The 21936-nt window shown below is 38.5% G+C and overlaps 1 protein-coding gene across 1 annotated transcript in view; it reads right to left on the bottom strand.

The window, feature by feature from the left end:
* Nucleotides 1-21936, bottom strand: part of DNAAF6 (dynein axonemal assembly factor 6) — a gene marked incomplete at its 3' end in the record, with an annotated part of 86279 nt that overhangs the window by 52287 nt on the left and 12056 nt on the right. The window contains exons 2-5 of the mRNA XM_079764924.1: nt 14309-14479; nt 10344-10416; nt 8420-8525; nt 5715-5811 (exon numbers count right to left, since the gene is read on the bottom strand). Coding sequence (XP_079621050.1) covers nt 5715-5811; nt 8420-8525; nt 10344-10416; nt 14309-14476 — 444 coding nt within the window. The 5' untranslated portion in view covers nt 14477-14479. The remainder of the gene's footprint in view (nt 1-5714; nt 5812-8419; nt 8526-10343; nt 10417-14308; nt 14480-21936) is intronic.

Below are 21936 nucleotides of genomic sequence, written 5' to 3'. Positions count from 1 at the left end.
CTTCTCTTATTTCTCTCACCTGAACTATTGCAATTATCTATCAACTTGTTTTCCTACCATCAGTCTTCCAAACTCACACTCATCTCTGACAATAATCACCAAATTCTTAACCATAATCTGCCACTAGAGTTGTTCTGAAATGTGCATCTAATCATTCAACTTGTCTCCTTTAAAACATTTAGTAATTCTAATGCCCACAAGATAAAGTCCAAATTTCATGGTGTCTTAGTATGCTCAGGCTACCATAACAAAATAATATAGACTGGAAGTCTGAGCATATGCCAGCATGGTAGTTTCTGGTGAGAGCTCTCTCCTTGGAATGGAGACGGCCACCTTCTCACTGTGTGCTCACGAGACAGGGAGAGATATCAAGCAGAGCAAGCTCTCTGGTGTCTCTTCATATAAAGGCACTGATATAATGCTGAAAGCTCCACCCTTGTGACCTTATCTAAACCTAATTACCTCCCAAAGACTATTTCAGAATACCATCACACCAGGGGTTAGTGAATGGTCGGGGAGGGGCACAGTTCAATTCACAGCACATGGTATGATATTCAAGGGCTTTTATAGCTAACTTTAAGTGGCCTTTTCTGTTTTATACTTTATAACTCCATGCATTCTAAGGTTCCAAAAAATCACAAATAGTTCTCAAAAAACATCATATACTTTCATAGACCTATACTTTGCTCAAGCTGCTCACTCTGCTTAGACAACTTTTCCACTCTGACAAACGGTTATGTCCTTCAAATGTCCAGGTCAAATGCCATCTGTATTATGAAGTGAGCTTGCTCTTCTTCTCCTTTGTGCCCATATCACTTTGCACATTCTTCTATCAAATTCAAATGGTCTGGGTTCAAATTGTAGTTCTGCCAGATTCTAAATGTGTGACCTTAAGCAAGTTACTTATTTGTGCTTCAGTAACCTCGTTAGTAAAATGGGGATACTAGCAATGATTTCATAGAGTTTTGGTGTGGGGATTAGTGAGTTACTATGCACAGAGTTCTTAGAGAAATGTCTGGCACTTAGTAAGCATTATATAAATTCTTTGCTATTGTTATTATATTATGTGAAAACAATCAGGAAAAAAAACTTTTATTCATAGACTGTAAATGCACAAAAATGTCTCCACTCTGATATTCTGGTGACCTTGCACTATTTACATAGGTCATGTAGGCAAGGCTCAATTGTGGTCTGCCCCAGGTCTTGGCAGAACATCCTGTGATCCTCACAGACTGTGGGAAGATAGGCAGTCTTGTGAGGAGTTGCCTCAAGGCTGTTTTTCTTATCTGTCTTTCTACCTTGTGGGAGGCTTCCTATCTTGCAGAAGGCTAATACAAGGCAGATTCTCACCCTATTTCCTGGTTCCAGTAAGGCATAGGACTTTCTATCTCCTTCCCCTTGGGTATAGATGCAGACTATAAAACAGCTTAGCTGCAGTCTACAGTGAACTCTTCAGCAACAGAGTACCCACAGGCCCCTTTAGCTTGATTTTGTCCTGTGGGGCAAAGGAATATCAGGAGCTGACACCATGCTGATCTTACTTATGCTGTCTGTGTAAGTAATCTATATCCATTTGATCTTATTGTTTCCTTATTGGATGGATTTATGAAGGTCTGTGCTGCTGCTTATGGACTGTTTGATCTATTGAGAGAATGCTCCTTGAGAGAAGTAGAAACATTGATTTTTTTCAACTCTATCTATTATCTAGCCTATAGTAAGTGCTCAATAAGTATTTGTAGAATTTTAAAAATATAGCAAACAATCATGAATATGTATGCAAGGATATATAGTCAAGGATAAATATCAAACCCATTTAATCAGAACCTTGTAGAGAGGGATGGAGAGTATAGAAGACAAAATAAAATAAAATATAAAATAAAATAAAATAAGACAGAGGCATTCTACTCATAAGGTTTAAAGAAAAACATAGACATGTCACTTAGGAGGAAAAAGCCCTCTAGCTTGCTTGTTTTTCCATTAATTTATATGAATATTTGATACCTTGTAAGCTTGTCCTTATTTTCTCAAATGAACTGTAATATATGGAAGAAAGGTTAGGTTCTCATCTTTCGTGTTCCAAGGAGCCCCAGTTTTTTTCTCCTAAGAGCTGCCTCGTGGATAATAGTATCCTTTTAACCAAGGTGGGGATGCTTTTATGTGTTTTATATGTTGGACTTTCTCATTGAATTTTACTTGAAGAAAGGGGTTAGCAGCTAAAAACAAGGCAAAACAAAAACTGGCTTAGCTCTAGCTCTAAAATTAATGTACAGCATGATGACTGGAGTTAATAATACTATATTGAATACTGGAAATTTGCTAATAGAGTAGATTTCATGTGCTCTCACTACACACACACACACACACACACACACACACATACACACACACGGTAACTATGTGAGATGACACATTAATTAGCTTGACTATAGTAATCATTTCACTATGTATATGTATATTAAATCATCATATTGTACACTTTAAATATATATAATTTTTATTTAAAAATAAAATGCCTAAATATAGATTAAGGTGAGGGAAATTTGATAGCTACAAATGGGATTAGAGCAACAGGCAAAATTTGTATAATGGAGTTAGAAGACAAGAATGAAAGGTTTGCTGAAGACATACATATTACTAATGCAGAATTTTGTTTAAGACAAGTGCTTTGATTTAGGACTCATAAATCTTACTTCTTATTTGGAATTTGGGGAGGGTAAAGGACAGGGTGGTCCTTGTGAATTTTTAACCCCCAATCACTCCTTGTACATATAAACCAGATCCAGGATCTAAGTAACATATTTAGTCAATTCTAAGTTGCAAGTTTCCCTACATTTTAATGTTTCTGATATTAGGATGCATCGCATAATCAATGCATACATTAAATATAGCATATCTATTTTCCTTTGTTATTAAATAAATGGCACAGTTACAATTTGATGATGTCTTAGATTTGAGAAAATGCCATATTATCAACAGAAATAATAAGCTTATAAATTTGCGCAAGAAATACTTGAGATGGGGTCAACAACCTCTTTAGTCTGAGTCTTACCAGTGGGGTTAAGCAATGATGGTGGATGTCATAATTGATATGCCTACAGGATAAAATTCAAAATTAAAGCTACAAATGAGGGCTTTTTCTTTTTTTTATATTCACTGCTTACTCTAATAGGCCATGCTATTTCATGCCTGGTTACCATTCCATGTGCTTTTACCTCTGCTTGGAAGATCCTTCTTGGAATGTTGTCCACCATAGAAATCCTATCTACTTAAAGAGAATTGTTCCCTTTCTGCTTTATGTCATCATGCACCTGATATATGCCTCTAAATATGTACTGATGCAATGATTTGTTAGGTATCCATCTCCTTTACTGGAAATTCCTTGAGGGTAATTAACTGTTTCTTACTTATCTCTGTATCCCTAGTACAAAGAATAGTGCCTGGTATATAGCAGTATTCACTAAGTCTTCAAAGATTGAATATATGATTAAAAAGAAAGGAGTAACAGAATAGTATAATGTGGTAAAGTGCCATAGCGCCAACAAATGTTTCATTTGCTGCTGTCATTCAGTGGTGTTCATTCCTTATCCAAACCCTTTAACTTCCAGTAGACATACAATTGTCAACATTGAGTTTAATTGTTAATAATAAAATGAGACATTATATATTTATTAGAGAGAGGGATCAAGTATTTTTTTGTATATACTTGTGTTTTAGATAAATTGTATATTCCTATTCTGAGGTGTGATTTAGTTTCCAAGATTTGTCATTCAGTATACCTTTATTATTAATACTCGTAGCAATTTGCATAAGAGAAATGAAAAGTCCTACAACAGTTTTATTTATTTAGGGCCTAGAATTTCTCTAGAGTTTAAATCAATCCTTAATACTAGAAATAAAAAAACATAATTTTATAGTAATTTAAGGAGAAGAGTTTGAATATTACTGCTAAAATCCTGGGAGCTAGCCCTAGCTGATTTGGTTCAGTGGTAAGAGCTTAGGCCAGTGGACTGAAGGTCACAGATTCCAGTCAAGGGCAAGTACCTTGGTTGCAGGCTCCATCTCTGGCCCTGGTCAGGGCGCACGCTGGTGGCAACCAATTGATGTGGTCTCTCTCATATCGATGTTTCTCTCTCACATCGATGTTTCTCTCTCTTTGTCTCTTCCCCCTCCCTTCCACTCTTTTAAAAAAAAATCAATGGGAGCCAAAACCGGTTTGGCTCAGTGGATAGAGCGTCGGCCTGCGGACTGAAGGGTCCCAGGTTCGATTCCGGTCAAGGGCATGTGCCTTGGTTGCAGGCGCATCCCCAGTGGGGGGTGTGCAGGAGGCAGCTGATCCATGTTTCTCTCTCATCGATGTTTCTAACTCTCTATCCCTCTCTCTTCCTCTCTGTAAAAAATCAATAAAATATATTTTTAAAAAAATCAATGGGGAAAAATATCCTCATGTGAGGATTAACAAACAAACAAACTCTGGGGGTTATGTATTTCAAGATCACTTGAAACCTTAACTCATTCAAGTTTGAAAAATCTGAGGTACTTAAAATCACTATTCACATTTTGTTACTTGATCTTACTAATAAGAGAAAACCTGAAGTTTGTGCAAAAGAGTGATTCCATTTATCATTTGGTTAAGGGGAAAATATATTAAGCATCTCCTATGGGCACCTCAGTACTCTATAATATACAGTATTGTAAGAGAAGGAGAGAAAAAGATGCACAGCCCCAGATCTCAAAAAATACATTCTCAGCACCAAAATTGCTAGTGTATATTATTAAAATGAGTTGCATTCTGCACTCTTAGTTATACCTAGACCTTTCAACAAGATCATTATGAGGCTCAAATAAACAAAAATAAGGTGGTTTTAATTCATATTGTCGGCGTTGTTATTGTAATTACATAAGAACAGCGGCTTGGCAAAAGATGCTCTCCAATATGGTGTAGTGTCATTCAGATTAGGAAGCCAAGTTACACTTTAGATGTCTTTTTAAAGTTTTAAATCAGAAGTTCCAAATATTAAGAAAAAAAAATCCCTTTTTAAATTTCCCAATGCAAGCTGAGTCATTAAAAGAAACACAGACATAAGAGAGAAGACGGATTCAGGAAAGGAAATATTTCATTCTCATTGACTGTCAACTCATGAGACATTATTAACCAATCAGATGGCATACATGAGATAGAAGAAGGATTAAAGAAATTCAGTTAAATCACATTGGGCAGTTTTAATAGAACTAGAAATAGAGTATTATGTCATGATTATATTACGTTTATTTGTAAATCTTACCCACCTGTGTAAGGTTAGTTTATTTTGAACATGTTTACTGAATTTAAACTGTCTATCCGATTATTCCCTTAGTACTTGAAGTATAGCAACCACTATTTTTAAAGAGTTTACAGCCGAAACCGGTTTGGCTCAGTGGATAGAGCGTCGGCCTGTGGACTGAAGGGTCCCAGGTTCGATTCCGGTCAAGGGCATGTACCTTGGTTGCGGGCACATCCCCAGTGGGGGGTGTGCAAGAGGCAGCTGATCGATGTTTCTCTCTCATCGATGTTTCTAACTCTCTATCCCTCTCTCTTCCTCTCTGTAAAAAATCAATAAAATATATTTAAGAAAAAAAAAGAGTTTACAGCCTTGCCTACAGTGTTATGTATGCAACAAGCAGTCAATTTAGCTATAAAGATCATAAGGAAAATGGGGAAGTGGGGAAAAGCTTACCACTAGATCCTCACAACACGCTGTTGAAGAGTCTTTTTTCATAAGTCCTAGGAATACATCCTCAGTTCCCACCTGCTGTTTGTATATAATATCATACCTGAAAAAAAGTCATTGATACAGAGGTTCAAATGAAAGAGAAATTTCCTGTCATAGAGCAAAAAACTAGAAACTTATGAGACCATGCCATTACAAAAACATAAAAGGACTAAATAAAATGCTTGCAGTTTTTCAGGCATATAGCAGAACATAAAGGAATAGAAGTCTAGAAATTCTGTTAAAAATGCCTAACACTGGAAAGCAGAATTTATATCATATATATACTTCTTTTCTAAAATAAAGCTTAACTGTTTTAGATCTATACATATAAAATGGATTGAGGGAATTTCTAATAAGAGTCTAATAAAATTCAAAGTAGAAGAAAAAAGGAAGGTTCTTTCCAGGAAAACAGTGGCTCAGAAAAATAGTGGGCCCATAACCCAGTATGATGAATAGACAGAAACTTTCCTCTGCTAAATATAAGCCACAAAGTAGAGTTCAACAATCCAGGTTTAATACCATTTCTGTCATTAACTGTGTGACCTTGGTAAAGTCACAAACTCATGGAGTCTCTGCTTCTACATTTTTACAATTTATAGAAGGGGTGGATTTGAATTAAATTATTTCTATCTTTTCCACCTCTAAAATTCTACAATAGAAACACTGATAATGTAGTCAACACATCTACACTATGATGTTTTGAATAAAGTCATATAGAATTCTTAGTTCAATGAAAAATTTTCCTGTATTTCAACTCACGCATGTCAATTCACAAATTTTTCCTTGGGCCCAAACTTGGGCCCTTAGAGATAGGATGTTTTATAGAAGCACCCAGCCATAATGTACCCCATCATTTTAGATGGAATGAAGTAAGCAAACATTTACAAATGATCTTTTGTATTTAATTCTATCCTAATGAAGAAACGGTAAATCTCTGGACAGGAAGACTAAAAGATTACATTGAACTTTTGATGCCCAGGAATGAAAAAGGGATTTCTCTGAGTTGAAACAGGAGTGACAATAAGTAGCCATTTGATATGGGTCATTTTTTTTCTTAATAGACTATAACATCTATCAGGCATTTACAAAGATTAGGCCAGGATAAAACTAAATAGGAAAGTATTGACCCATATGTCCATGATTCCCAAATAGATTTGCTCTAGCTGCTGCTCTTCTCATCTCCAGAAGCAGTTTTCCAACTTCTTACTATATGTATTTGCCTGGATGTCTCAAAGGCACCTCACTGTTCACACATCCAAAAACAAACTCATTGCTTCCCTTCCACATACATTCCCAATTACAATTAATGAGCCCACTATTCATAACCCAGTCACTCAAGATAGTAACCTTAGCATCATTTTTTACACTTTCCTCTCATTCATTATATCTAATCAAAATATCAAATCTGCCTTAAAAAATCTCTCAAAGACCCTAATGCTTTTCCCTGAGGTCAGTGACTTAGATCAGGCCCTTAAATTTTTTATTTGGCTACTAGTCATTCTTCTTTTGTGAACCGCCTGTCCACATTCTTTACTCATTTTCCTCTTTACCCATTGGGACATTTGAAATATAATTGCATAAGATTGAAAATGCATACTTTTTAAAAACCTTAAAAGCCATTTTCTTCATATCTTGAATGAGTGACTTACTAGTATTCCCATAAAGCTTTCATGGATGTTCTTTCTACAGAACATCAAACATCAGGGAAAGTGAGAGTTTACTCTAATTTGGAGCTTGCCACATATGGACGATTGACATTTATTAGACAATATAACAAATGAGTGAGTTAATTCTTACCTTTCATATGGATGTGTGTGTGTTCTGTATAAACCTGAGATTTACTCTCTTCATTTTTTTCTTTTCTTTTTTTAAAATCCTCATTGGAAGGTATTTTTCCATTGCTTTTCAGAAAGAGTGGAAGAGAGAGGGAAAGACAGAGAGAAATATCGATGTGAGAAAAACACATCGATTGGTTGCCTGCCTTGACCAGAATTGAACCCGGGATCCTTTGGTCCGCAGGCCGATGCTCTATCCACTAAGCCAAACTGGCTAGGGCTACTCTCTTCATTCTTAAGATGCAGACTGAAGGGTTTTTTTGTTTGTTTGTTGTTGTTTTTTTATGAGGTTTACAAATTTTTGACATTGTTTATTTAAAAGCTGAGAACTTTTTTCCAATTAATTATCTGCAGTCTCCTACTGATTCTATTTTCAGAACTGACTTAAAAGATAGAAGCACAGGATTTTTTTGAAGCATTGGACACAGTTTTATAGTCATAATCAATGTGGAACACCTAGTAACTAAAAGCAGGTCTTTCACATATAAACATGGTATAATAATTTAGTTTTTATGAATGCTTATAATTGAACACACTATTTTCTTAATTCTACATTATACAAATAATGGACATTTAATATACATTTATAATGGAAATGACTGGGTTTTTCATTTTTTGTTAGATAATAAGCAAGAGGAAGGTCTTATGTTTTATTGGGGTTTTTTTCTGCTTTAGAAGGAAAAATAACCAATTATACATGCCTGCTGTGTGCCACTGTAGTTTTATCTTTTATGTGGTAGAAGTCACTTTATGAATCTTGTCAAAAATAGAATGATATCAGATGACACATCTAGTTTAAACCCTTGAACACATTCCTGGCTTCATTTGACTTACTCTGGTATTTCTCTAACATCCCACATGTCAGCATGCTCTGCTCCTTCTGGAACTTCTTCTGGATTCCAGATGTCCTCGCTAGTTTCATCACTGGTTTGAGGGATGACTGTAAAAAAAGGGAAGATAAAGCTGAAGCTGTTGCTCATTTTCTCCTCAAAATTACTCCTGTTCTTTACACTTAGTTTGGGATCATTGAAGTAAAACATTTTCTATTTTGGTTAAAAAAACTAAATTAATAACAACTGATTAAATAGTTTAATCAACATGCAACTGATACATCGTAGAATCATAACAATAATTGTAAAAAATTGGAAAAGACATTTAACTAAATAAAAGAAAATAATCTATAATCCAATTACCTAGAGATAATGAATGATAGCATTATATCTATGTATCTAGTCTCTCCCTCCCTCCCTCCCTCTCTCTCCCTCCTTCCTTCTCTCTTTCATATACTGTGTGTATATATATATATACACACACATCTAATAACATAATATATAATGTATAAAATGACATTGTATATAATATAATTATATGCAAATAAATACTATATATTTTTCCTGAAACAAATAGAATCACATGTAAAATATTTTATATAAAAGAACAAATCAAACAATTAATTTGATTTAGATACAAATGTCTTATCATGCATTGTGTTTTACTATACTAGTATAAAAGCCCTTTGATACATATTTCAAGTTTGACATAATTTTTTAAATATACCATCCATTAAAAAAACTTAAAATGTTCATTTTTAATACAGTAGTTTCCTCATGTAGACATGGGCTGTAAAGAAAATCTCTATCAGTTATCCTTAAGTAGAACTGAGAATGTGCATGAGTTTCTACATATCTTTAAAAGTTTAAAAGTAAATAGGCACACAAAACCCAGCTTATGTTTTTTCCAACTATTAGGGCAGAAATAGAGAGCCAGGTTTGGAACACAACATTATTTGGAGTCCTTTTAAGCATCTCCCCCAAATGCACCTCATTGTCAGTTTTTTAATTCTGCTAATTTATTGAATTATCTGTTTCTGTCTAGCATGGGCTTTGAAAGTCTAATTTCATATATATAATGAGGTAAATAGACTCTTGAGTACATTGAGCAAAAATAACTGAAATTTTAAAATCATCCCCTCAGACCTCGTTTTTATCCATTATTTTAAATAATTTTTTTCAGATAAAATCATTTACAATTAGCTAAATTGGTGAGAGCTTTCTATAGTTTTAGCTAAATTAAAGCTTTCTATAGTTTTTAAGATGTATAAAATGTTCAGCTCTGTGAAAATGTATAGTCTAAAATGCTGGTAATATATCCAAAAATATTTATTCCAGTTTATTGGACCTGTGACTGTATAAGTTACCGCATGGGTTTAATTTATAAACATTTAAATATAAGATAAAATTGTGTAGTTATTTTGTTTTATTGTTTTGCAAAAGACTATCAGCTTAATGGGGGCAGAGATCTTTTCTATTTTGATTTCTATTGTAGTCTCAGAGATGATCAAACTGCCTGGTACATAATAGACACTCAATAAATATTTATTGAATAAAATAATGAATAAATTCTGTGACATTGCCAGAATATAGCAGGATAGAAGGTGAAAAAAACTAAGCATCTTGGTAACTAGATCCTAAGTTATAAGTTATTTAACCATACATCACTTTGAGGTTTCCTATCTCAGGAAATATGTCAAAACATGTAAATAATTCAAGGTAAATTAATTTCCATAACTATAAAAACAACTTACCTGCAATAGTAGAATAATCAGCATCTTTATATGTAAATGATTTCATCATTTCTATAATTATTTGAGGTCATCATTAGTAAGTGTTAGTGTTAGTATTACTCCCCCTATACTTTTGTCCCCAAAGAAAAGATTGTACTAATTATTTTGGCCTATATACTTTATTAAATAACTTACCTTTATGCACTTCTGTTTTTGGTGGTCCAATATCCCCAGGACCCATGGCTCCAATTGTAGATAAACAATTAGACTGTGAGAGAAGAAAAAGTCCAACTTTTTGTACTACTTGTCTAACATATGTGACCAGTAATACTTTAAATTGATAAGCTTCCCACCTAAAATTTCATAGATCTTTCCAGTTTAATTACCCATAGTTGTTATACAGCAGAGAGCCAGATGTCAAGTATTTTTTTAATGTGTTTTCCTTTTCTTTCAAAAAGCGTTTGGTTTAATAGACTCTAAGGCAGAATTGATCTTTGATTAGACTAAATCCCTAGTTCCAGCCCAGTGAATTATGGATTCCTGGGGACAGTGGAATGAGCCACAGTCATCTCTTTGAAGGTTAGAAACAAGTGTTAGTATAAGAGCATCGACACTTTTGGATTTTGACAGTGTCTGGTCACAGTTAGATGGGGGATAGAAGTATGGGAAAATGTTTTTTTTTAATACTCACCGCAGGGTATGTTTATTGATTTTAGAAAGAAAGGGAGGGAAGAAGGGAGGGAGGGAGGGAGGGAGGGAGGGAGAGAGAGAGAGAGAGAGAGAGAGAGAGAGAGAGAAAGAGAGAGAGAAACATGGATGTGAGAGAGAAGCATCAATTGGCTGTCTTCCGTACAGGCCCTGAACAGGGATGGAACCTAAAATCTAGGTATACATATGTCCTAACCAGGAATCGAACCCGCAACCTTTTGTTGCATGGAACAATGTTCAAACCAACTGAACAACCTGACCAGGGCTGGGAAAGTTTTATAGAAATAAAAACAAACCACTAAATAGAGTCTAAGTATATAGACATCAAATGACTCATTCAAAAGTCCTGATTTCAGCTTTTACTTCTCTCCACTGTGGGTATGAAACACTACTTCATCCCACCACTTCATGATGCTGAACTAGTGGATTTAAACAGCAATCCCAAATTAATAGGGTCAATTATATGCTGAACCATTACAGTCTTCATACAAGTTCAAGTTTATTTTGCCATATTCTACACAAGTATATATACTCCAATAGGACTGCCTCTGATGCACCAGTATAAGAACAGCTTTCCTTTTTCAAATAAGTATAACACATACTATGCCATCATTATAGTGGCAACCACTTCATTTGTTCCTCTCAGGGGTTCTCTGATATTTCAAGAAACTACCCGCCCCCACACACACACACTTTTTTTTTCACTAATTGTTCTTGTTTATGTCAGATTCCACGTTCCAATTCACTCCAGTCAAAAAAATTCTTATCTTCTTGGATCTTGGTAAACAAGCATCTCTAGCTCTTCTTTCTCAGGTCCCCATACTAATATCCCAAGATTTAAGACATGTATGAAAGTTATAATGTGCTGTTTGGGCAAGATAAATAAAGTCTGTCCTTGAAAGCTGGTGGAAAAGCTCACCTGGGTCTTTTTATGCTAAATTATTCCAACAGCTATACATCAAAAATTAATTTATAACATGTCAACAGTTTCTGAGACAGTGACTATTCCTTTCCAAAAGGTGCTTCAAAAGTGCTAAGTATGTAGTTAAAGTGTTACAGGCATTTTAATATGAGAATCCCAAGACAATATTCTGTACTTTTTTTCCTTTTTAAGCACTAAGGTCATATAGACTTGTAGTGCTTTTCTTAAATTATTAATCACTAAAATACTAATAGTCAATCAGGTTAAAGCATTTCTTGGAACATGAGGACCTCTTATTTTGTTGAGTGCCTCCTTCCATGAAAAATTAAAATCTGTAGAAATAAAAACTTGAACATTTCTGACAAAAATTGGTATGCCGTCCATGGAGAGTGATGATTGGGTCAGTATACTAGAACATAGGGGAGTTTCAGTTTATTAACTTAATGAAAATAAATGATTAAAAATAAAAATTTCAAGTGAAAAGATATATCAGGTAATAAAAACATTAAAAACCATCTGGCAACTCCTTTCTATAAGAATATCATTTCAGCCTTCACTGTGAATCCATATCCAATTATCTGAGCAATTTTATCATTGCAATTCATTCCACTTTGCAATATGTTAGAGAGTTAGAACATTTTTGTTACAATGTTTGTTAAGAATAGTGAACAGTATTTCCCACACGTTTTATGGTCCCCTTGTAAGTTTAAAAACAAACAACAGTCGTAATCTCTTTCCAATCTCCCAGATTCTTCTAGTGGGGGGTAGTATAAATGAAACAATGTGTATGCAACAGTTTTAATGCTGTTTTCAGAGAGTATATTTTCAAAAACACATCACTCTTGTCATCATTCCACAGTTCCTAAGATTAATGCATGTGAAAAATAAAAAACCATTTATCTCCTGCAAAATTTAATAGTTCATTAAAAACATTCATTATTCTCCCATTGTTCTGATAATCCAATTCTATATCCTCTGATATCTGTACGGAGGTGTCTGAATGACCAATTATCTCAGAATTGCTTATAACCCAGATATACAGACTCACACATTATTATAGTAATTTTCTCCTATAAATTGTACAATTTGGTAAAATGGTCTTAATTTCTCTATTCTCATAAGCACTCATCTTTACCTGAGAAACACCTCTAGATAAACATGACCATACTTAAACATCAAAGGGGCTTTGTTACCAGGGTAATTCCTCATCTCTGAATCTGTTCCAAATACAAGTTCCACTTCCTTTTATGTAAGAGTAATGTTTCTAAAATACTTAGTATACTTTTGTATCTGACATAACCCCACCTTTCCCAGCATGTATTATTCTATTTCAATTAAGGTAGCAAAAATGAGCTTGCCTTCCCAGCTTAATTGACACATGCTCCTAACTTTTTCTCCTATGTATTATTTATTGCATATATTCGAGGTGTTATTAACATCCCTATTTTTCTTTATTTTTGGCCTCACCTAAGACTTTTCCCTTACTCAACTATCCTGGTTCCTTTGCATGCCTTATATTATTCTGCTGTGTTCCACCTAAGCTCTTTCTGAAGAGTGGAAGCTAAATCCACTAAATTTGCTGTCTCTTCAGGTTATACTTGTTTTTCTACACTATGGCAAAAAAGAATTTTTGGAGGAGCAAACTGATATGCATTTTTATGGGAGATGGGTTGCTCACGGTAAACTGGTTATAATAATGAAAAACTTTATTAAAATAAGTGAAAGCAAAGTGATATATTCTGCTATAGTATGAGGTTTCTGCACCAAATTTTGTTTGACTTAGGCAGTCTGATTGCCAAGGTTTGCTGATATCTAAGGAGTAGGAAAAGGGGGAATACACAAAATATTTTTATTATACTGGCTATATTGGCATTGACTGTGGTATGGCTAAAGATCAGCTCATGGAAATTTCCTATCCAAAATAAAGCCCATCTTGTTGCTGCAAGCTTCCCTGGGGTCACCTGTCCTGACCCCAAATTCTATTCAACTACCTAATTACATTCCACCACTTTATATGAGCATGTACCCAGAGGCCAATTTTAGTAGGCTGCAGCTAGTTCGTCCCCTTATTTGGCTCAAAATATTTTCTGTTCTCCTTTCATCTATAGACAAATGAAAAAGAATAAGTGGATTGGATTTGGGTGGCATAATTAATACTGTATAGTTGAAATTATTTATTTTATAGAAATACTGTATAGGTTTAAAAATCCTAACTATCACACTGTATAATGGTTGTCAAGCATTCTTTGGCCATAAATATAAATGACAAACATTTTGAAATGTAGCTATTGCTACCATAGTTACTGAACAATTTTCCTATTTAGCATTCAGGTAGCTTAGAAAAAATGTAATTATGTTTGCTAGAAATGTACTAGAGGTTTAACTCTCATACATAATCAACCCTGCAACTTCCTGCAAATGTATCAGATGACATAGCCTTACTCCCACAGCAAGGTTGGAACAAGTTGTTCAAATACAGTTTCACAGCATATTGTGAACAAAACTAATTCATCTGTAAGTATACAACCACCTGTTCAGACTCAAAATCATCCTCTTCTTCAGGATAAAGTAGTTTAGAGAGGGCATGCAGAGTTGAAACTGAAGAAAGAGTTTCAGTTTCCATATTTTCTGATTCCATAGTTTCCGTTTCCATATTTTCAGTTTCTACATATTCAGGTTCCATATTGTCCAATTCCATATTCTGAAGAAGAAAATAATCAGAAAGAGGTATTTTAGTTTTCTATTTTATTTAACACACTAGAGGCCCGGTGCACAAAATTCTTGCAGGGGCAGGGGTGTTCCTCAGCCCGACCTGTGCCCTCTCTCAATCCAAGACCCCTCGGGTAGGGTCCCTAGGCCTGGCCAGCGATCAGGGCCCATCGGGGCTCTCCTTCCCCTGGCTGCCAGCAGCTGGCCCTGCCTCCACCACTGTCACTGCTCTGGCCCCACCCCCGCCACTGCCACTGCTTGCCATCTGTGCTGTGCTGCCCCTCCCCTCCCTCACCACCAGTCGCCTCCCTCTGTGGGCGACAGGCCTGGGGTGTGATCCCTTGCCTGGCCTGGGTCTCCCTCTGTTAGCTGGCCTCGCACACCTGCAACAGCGTCAATAACCAGTGGCCTGGGCCTCCCTCTGTGGGTGGATAGATTAGAAGCCCCGCCCACTCACCGCAGCACCACTAGCTGGGTAGCCTGGGCCTCCCTCTTTGGGGTGATCCATCCGCAGGGCTCCACGATGGATCACCCAGCAGAGGGAGGCCCTGTCCACCCTGCCGGGGCCACACAGAGGGTGGCCTGGCCTCCCTCTTTGGGGTGATCATGGAGGCCCCCCACCCCCATCGATCGCCCCGCTGGCCAGTGGTCTGGGCCTTCCTCTACAGGGCGATCGATCACAAAGTCCCCCCATCATTCACCCCGCAGAGGGTAGCCTGGGCCTCCTTCTGCGGGGCGATCATGGGGTGAATGCAGGGCTACCCAACCAATTGCATCTCACCCACTTTGGCTGGCCTGGAGCCAGTGTGTGTCATAGCATGGTCATCCAGAAGGTTGTCCGGACAGTCATTCTGCTGTTTGGTCATTTGGTCGATTTGCATATTATGCTTTTACTAGAGGCCCAGTGCATGAAAACTCATGCACTGGAGGGAGGGTCCCTCAGCCCAGCCTGCCCCTCTCACAGTCTGGGAGACCTCACGGGTGGGAGGTGACCTGGTGATCAGGGGAAGGTGACACCCCCATCACACCTCTGCTGCTGCCACTGCCGGCAGCACAAGCTTCGGCCGGCCCTGGTTACCTGAGCCTCAGGAGGCCCTGGGCATCTGGGCAGCCACCATCCGAGGCTTGTCTGCACCTCGGGCCAGCCCTAGGTGGCTGGGGGGCTGAGGAGACTGGGCATTGCCATCTTGTGGCTGTGGGCACTGCCATCTTTGAGGGCGGGGCAGTCAATTAGCATATTCCCTCCTTATTGGCTGTGGGTGCCACCATCTTTGTGATGGCATGAAGGTCAATTAGCATATTCCCTCTTTATTAGATAGGATTATTATAGATGAAGTTTTTTTTACTGTCACATCTTCCTTCTTTCCCTGGGTCACTCCATTATTTCTTATTCTTCCTTGAAAATCATTGTAAACTCCTTCAGACTGGGGGTGGCAAGTAAAACTTTACTAAAACTTCATGCTCAATTTAACAAGCATTTATTGAGCACCAGTAGAGTGGTTCTCTGGTTTTAGTGTGCTTAAGAATTACTTGCGGAAGTGAGGTCAGAGGAATGGCGATGTAAGGGCGCATCTATCCTCTCCCCCTAACATTTCAACAAAGCAACCACCTATAATTCAACAACGAAGTCCCTGCTCAACACAGATGCATGCCTGAGAGACCTGTACACTGGAACAACTAAGGTGGGCTCCTTGGAATAAGTGGGGAGGCAAGAGAAGGTAGGGAAGCCAAACAGCACAGCAGTATGTCTGCAGCACAGCTGGGAACTGGAGGCAGCAGTCGCAGGCATTTTCCTCAGCTGGTCTAGACCAACAGAGCTAACCCAACAAGTGGAATAGCCACTGGACTGGTGGCACTGTGTGGTCGCACACACAAACAGTAAGAGAGAATGTCTGAATCTTGGGGGCACGTTGTGAATGGGATCTGAGTTGCATGCTTAAGCTAGGAGAGTCAGCAGACTCCCTCCCTACAGGGTCGCTCCCCATGGCAGGGCCTGGCTGTGGCTTTCAGGCAAAGAAAGTAGATAGCAGAGCCCTGCCACAGATTAGACTCCCAGGTCTCTCCTCCTGTTGCCCTTGGATTGTTTCCAGGAGTGTATTGTCTGTAGGCCTAGAGCTGTTGCAGTAGAAACACAGTTTCCCTCTGTGACTGAACCCCAGGAGGGGTGCTTGGGCTAGACCCTTGGAGGTCAGGGACTGCTCTTACTGTGAGGGAAAAACAAACCTCACCCCCAAACAGCAGAGGCAGTACCACCCTACAGAAGCCACAGAGGCTCAAAACTGTGAGGCCACTGAGGAAAAAAAAAAAATCTTGCAATTCAGCACCATCTACTGGAACAGAGTAGAAAGACCTCCTCAGAGATAAATGGGAAAAGAACAAAAGCCATGAACAACCACAACAACAACGATGACCAGAAAGAAAATGAAAAACCCCCAGAAAACAGGCTGGAACAAACAGAATTATGTCGCTGAATGACAGAGATTTCAAGATTGCAGTTCTGAAAATACTCAATGAGATGCAAGAAAATACTGACAGGCAATTCAGCTCACTCAGAAAACAAATCAATGAACAAAATGAGTATTTCTCCAAAGAAATGGAAATTTTAACAAAATCAAGCAGAAATCCTGGAAATGAAGCAGGAAATTAAAGAAATTAAGAGTGAACTGATGAACATAGAAAACAGAACCAACCAGTTAGAGGAAATAAGTGGTGATATTGAAGATAGGAATCAAGAAATGATGCAGAGGGAAGAAGAGAAAGACCTGAGAATAAAGAAATACGAAATAGCCCTATGAGACCCCTCTGATTCCATTAAAAAAAATAACATCAGAATCATAGGTATAGCAGAGGAGGAAGAGAAAGAGTATGGAATGGAGAGTCTATTAAAACAAATAGTGAATGAGAACTTCCCAAATCTATGTAAAGAACTAGCTCCTCGAATCCAAGAAACAAACAGAACACTTAGTTACCTCAATCCAAAGAGGCCCTCTCCAAAGCACTTGGTAATGAAGCTGTCAAAAATTAGTGACAACGAAAAAATCCTCAAAGCATCCAGGGAAAAGAAGAAAGTGACCAACAAAGGAAAACCCATCATAATTTCACCCGACTTCTCAGCAGAAACTCTACAAGCAAGAAGAGAGTGGAACCAAATATTCAAACGCCTGAGAGAAATTACCACCACTCATATTATATCCAGCAAAATTATCCTTTAAATATGAAGGAGAAATAAGAACATTCCCAGACATACAGAAACTGAGGGATTTTATCACTAGAAAACCTCCATTGCAGGAAATACTCAAAGGAGTTATTTTACCTGAAACGAAGAACAAGGTCATAACACTACCAATAGGATTGCCAAAAACTTGCAGCATAAACAGGGATAATTTGTGACAATAAAAACATACAAGGGGAGCCGAAACTAGTTTGGCTCAGTGGATAGAGCATCGGCCTGCGGACTGAAAGGCCCCAGGTTCAATTCCGGTCAAGGGCATGTACCTTGGTTGCGGGCACATCCCCTGTAGGGGGTGTGCAGGAGGCAGATGATTGATGTTTCTCTCTCATCGATGTTTCTAACTCTCTATCCCTCTCTCTTCCTCTCTGTAAAAAATCAATAAAATATATATTTTTAAAAAAACATACAAGGGGAAGAGGAACAGGTATGGACAGGCAAAGGAAGATGAAGATCAGATGTACTCAAAAGGGAAAAAAACACATTATGGTATATATGCAACTTCACTTTTTATAAAACTAATGGCAACCATGCACAGAAATTCCCCAAATAAGATATATAGTTAAAAAAAAAAGAGGAAACAGAAAAAAGATGTATGGAATACCACCAAACAAAAACAACAGATAGAAGCATAAAGGAAGAGAACCAATGGAGGCACAGAGTTACCAGAAAACAAAAGATAAAATGGCTATAGGAAATCCTCATACATCAATAATTACCGTAAATGGAAATGGTCTAAATTCACCGGTAAAGAGGCACAGAGTAGCAGAGTGGATCAAAAAACAAAACCCAACCATATGTGGCTTACAAGAGACACATCTAAACAGCAGAGACAAAGGTAGATTCAAAGTAAAAGGGTGGAAAATGACTCTCCAAGCAAATAACATCCACAAAAAAAGCAGGTGTAGCCATATTTATATCTGATAAAATAAATCTCAAGATAACAAGAGCCAAAGATGGACACTTCATAATGATAAAGGGAACACTACATCAAGAAAACATAACACTTCTTAATATATATGCGCCCAACCAGGGAGCACCTAAATATATTAAACAGCTACTCACAGAACAAAAGGGAGAAACAGATCAAAACACAATTATAGTTGGAGACCTTAATACTCTATTGACAGCTCTAGACAGATCACCAAACAAAAAGTCAATAAATATTGGCCTTAAATGAAACACTAGACCAAATGGATATAATTGACATTTACAGAACATTTCATCCCAGAACATCAGATTATGCATTGTTCTCCAGTGCACATGGAACATTCTGAAAGATAGACCATATGTTGGGTCACAAGAACAAGCATCAACAAATTAAAAAAGATTGAAATTATTCCAAGTATATTTTCTGACCATGATGCCAAGAAATTATAAATCAACTGTAAAAAAGTAGGTAAAAATTTTTAAAAACTACAAATACATGGAGATTAAACAACATACTACTAAAAATTACTGGGTCAAAGAAGAAATAAAAGATGAGATCAAAAGATATATAGAGACAAATGAGAATGATAACATATAAAAACCTCTGGGATGCAGCAAAAACTGTAATAAGAGGGAAGTTTATATCATTACAGGCCTATCTCAAGAAACAAGAGAAATTCCAAGTAAACAACCTAACATAACACCTAAAAAGACTAGAGAAAGAAGAACAAAAGCAACCCAAAGTTAGCAGAAGAAATGAAATAACAAAAATCAGAGCAGAATTAAATGAAATAGAGAGCAAAAAGACGTTAGAAAAAATTAATAAAACAAAGAGCTGTTTCTTTGAAAAGATTACTACAGTTGACAAATCCCTGGCTAGACTCATTAATGAAAAAAGCAAAAAGACCCATATAAACAAAATCAGAAATAAGAGAGGAGAAATCGCCACAGACATCACATATATACAAAGGATCATACTAGAATATTATGAAAGACTTTATGCCATCAAATTCAATAATCTAGAAGAAATGGATAATTTCCTAGAAATATATAACCTTCCTAGACTAAATTATGAAGAATTGGAAAATTTAAATAGACAGATCAGCAGTGAAGAAATTGAAACAACCATCAAAAACCTCCCAAAAAACAAAAGTCCAGGACCAGATGGCTTCACAAGTGAATTCTACCAAATGTTCAAGGAAGAATTAAAGCCTATTCTTTGCAAAGTCTTCCAAAAAATTGAAGAGGCAATAATTCCTAACACATTCTACGAGGCCAATAAAACCGTAATACCAAAACCTGGCAAAGGTAACACAAAAAAATAAAACTACAAACCAATATCCCTGATAAATACAGACGCAAAAATCCTAACGAAAATACTAGCTAATCAAATACAACTGTACATCCAAAAAACAATACATCATGATCAAGCGGGATTCATTCCAGGGGCACAAGGATAGTTCAACATTAGCAAATCAATCAAGTAATACATCACATTAACAAAAGAAAGGATAAAAATCATATGATCTTGTCAAATAGGAATAGAAGGAAAGTACCTCAACTTAGTAAAGGCCATCCTCTCTAATAAAATGGTAATATGCAAATTAACCATCACTCTGCTACATAAGCCATGCCCACCAACCAAGCCACACCCATCAGCCAATCAGGGCAAGCATGCAAATTAACCCCAATCCAAGATGGCTACAGCCACAGAGAGCAAGGTTTCCCAGGTAACAGAGCAAGCCAAGCTTTCCATAGCCGTTGCAGGCCTAAGCCTCCACTCAAGCTACAAAGTTTCAATTATAGAAGGTAAACAAATTCAAACAAATGGCGGCAGAATGGAGCTTGAGAGAGCAGGCCAGGGTTGCCGGCGGCAACAGGGGAAGCAAAGCTTTCCGCACACCCTGGCCGGGCCCACCTGCTTAAGGCTACAAAGTTTCAATTGTAGAAGGTGAATTAACTGCCACAGAAATGGCTGCCGCCCGGAGGGAGCAGCAGGCTTGGCTCCGCTCCAGGCTACAAAGTTTCAATTGTAGAAGGAAAATAAATTCCAGATACCAGGGCCTCCGCTTGGGTCGCCAGGGGGCGTGGCTGGCCTGCAAACCACCACAGGCCCCTCGCTCAGGCCGCTCCACGCCCCAAGGGAACCCCACCCTGATCCGGGACACCCTTCAGGGCAAACCAGCTGGCCCCCACCCGTGCACCAGGCCTCTATCCTATCTAATAAAAGAGTAATATACAGATTGATCATCACTGCAACACACAATATAGCTGCCCCCATGTGGTCAAAGATCCTGCCCCCATGTGGACACAAGATGGCCACTACAAGATGGCCAGCAGGAGAGGGCAGTTGGGAGGCACCCGGCCTGCAAGGCAGGGCAGTTGAGAGGGACCAGGCTTGCAAGGGAGGGCAGTTGGAGGTGATCAACCCTGCAGGAGAGGGCAGTTAGGGGTGACCAGGCTGGCAGAGGAGGGAAGTTGGGGGCAAACAGGCTGGCAGGGGAGCAGTTAAGCATCAACCAGGCTGGCAGCAGAGTGGTTAGGGGGTGATCAGGCTGGCAGGCAGAAGCGGTTAGGGGCAATCAGGAAGGCAGGCAGGCAAGCAGTTGGGAGCCAGCAGTCCTGGATTGTGAGAGGGATGTCCGACTGCCCGTTTAGGCCCGATCCCACCAGGATCAGGCCTAAATGGGCAGTCGGACATCCCTCCAGGAGTCCCAGATTGGAGAGGGTACAGGCTGGGCTGAGGGACAACCCCCCACCGTGCACAAATTTCATGCACCGGGCTTCTAGTATATGATAAACCCTCGGCCAATATCACACTCAATGGTGAAAAACTGAAAGCTTTTCCTTTCCCCTAAGATCAGGAACAAGACAAGGATGTCCACTCTCACCACTCTTATTCAACACTAGAGGCCCAGCACATGAATTCATGCATGGGTGGGTCCGACCTGCCTGATGGGGTGGGACCAATCAGGACGGATTGGGGCTGGGCCTGTCAGTTGGAGGAGATGGTGGGAGGTTGGCCAGCTGTCCCTCCCCAAACGGGGTCAATCAGAGCCAGGCCAGCTGGGGGAAGGGGCCGTGGGCGATTGGCCGGAAGGCCCCACCCCCAATTGGGGTTGAGGGGCCAATTGGGGGTGGGTCTAGCCATGGGGAGGTGCTGTGGGCGGTGGGCTGACTGGCTCCACCCGTGAATGGGGTGGGGGGGTGCTGATCGGGGGCCAGCGGCCTGGGATAGGGGCTGTGGGTGGTTGGCTGGCCAGCCCTGCCCCTGATGAGGTGGGACCAGG

Source organism: Cnephaeus nilssonii (genome assembly GCF_951640355.1).
Source record: "Cnephaeus nilssonii genome assembly, chromosome: X".
Taxonomy (NCBI): Eukaryota; Metazoa; Chordata; class Mammalia; order Chiroptera; family Vespertilionidae; genus Cnephaeus; species Cnephaeus nilssonii.
Note: the sequence above shows the minus strand (reverse complement) of the source record. Positions and strands in the feature narration are given on the sequence as shown.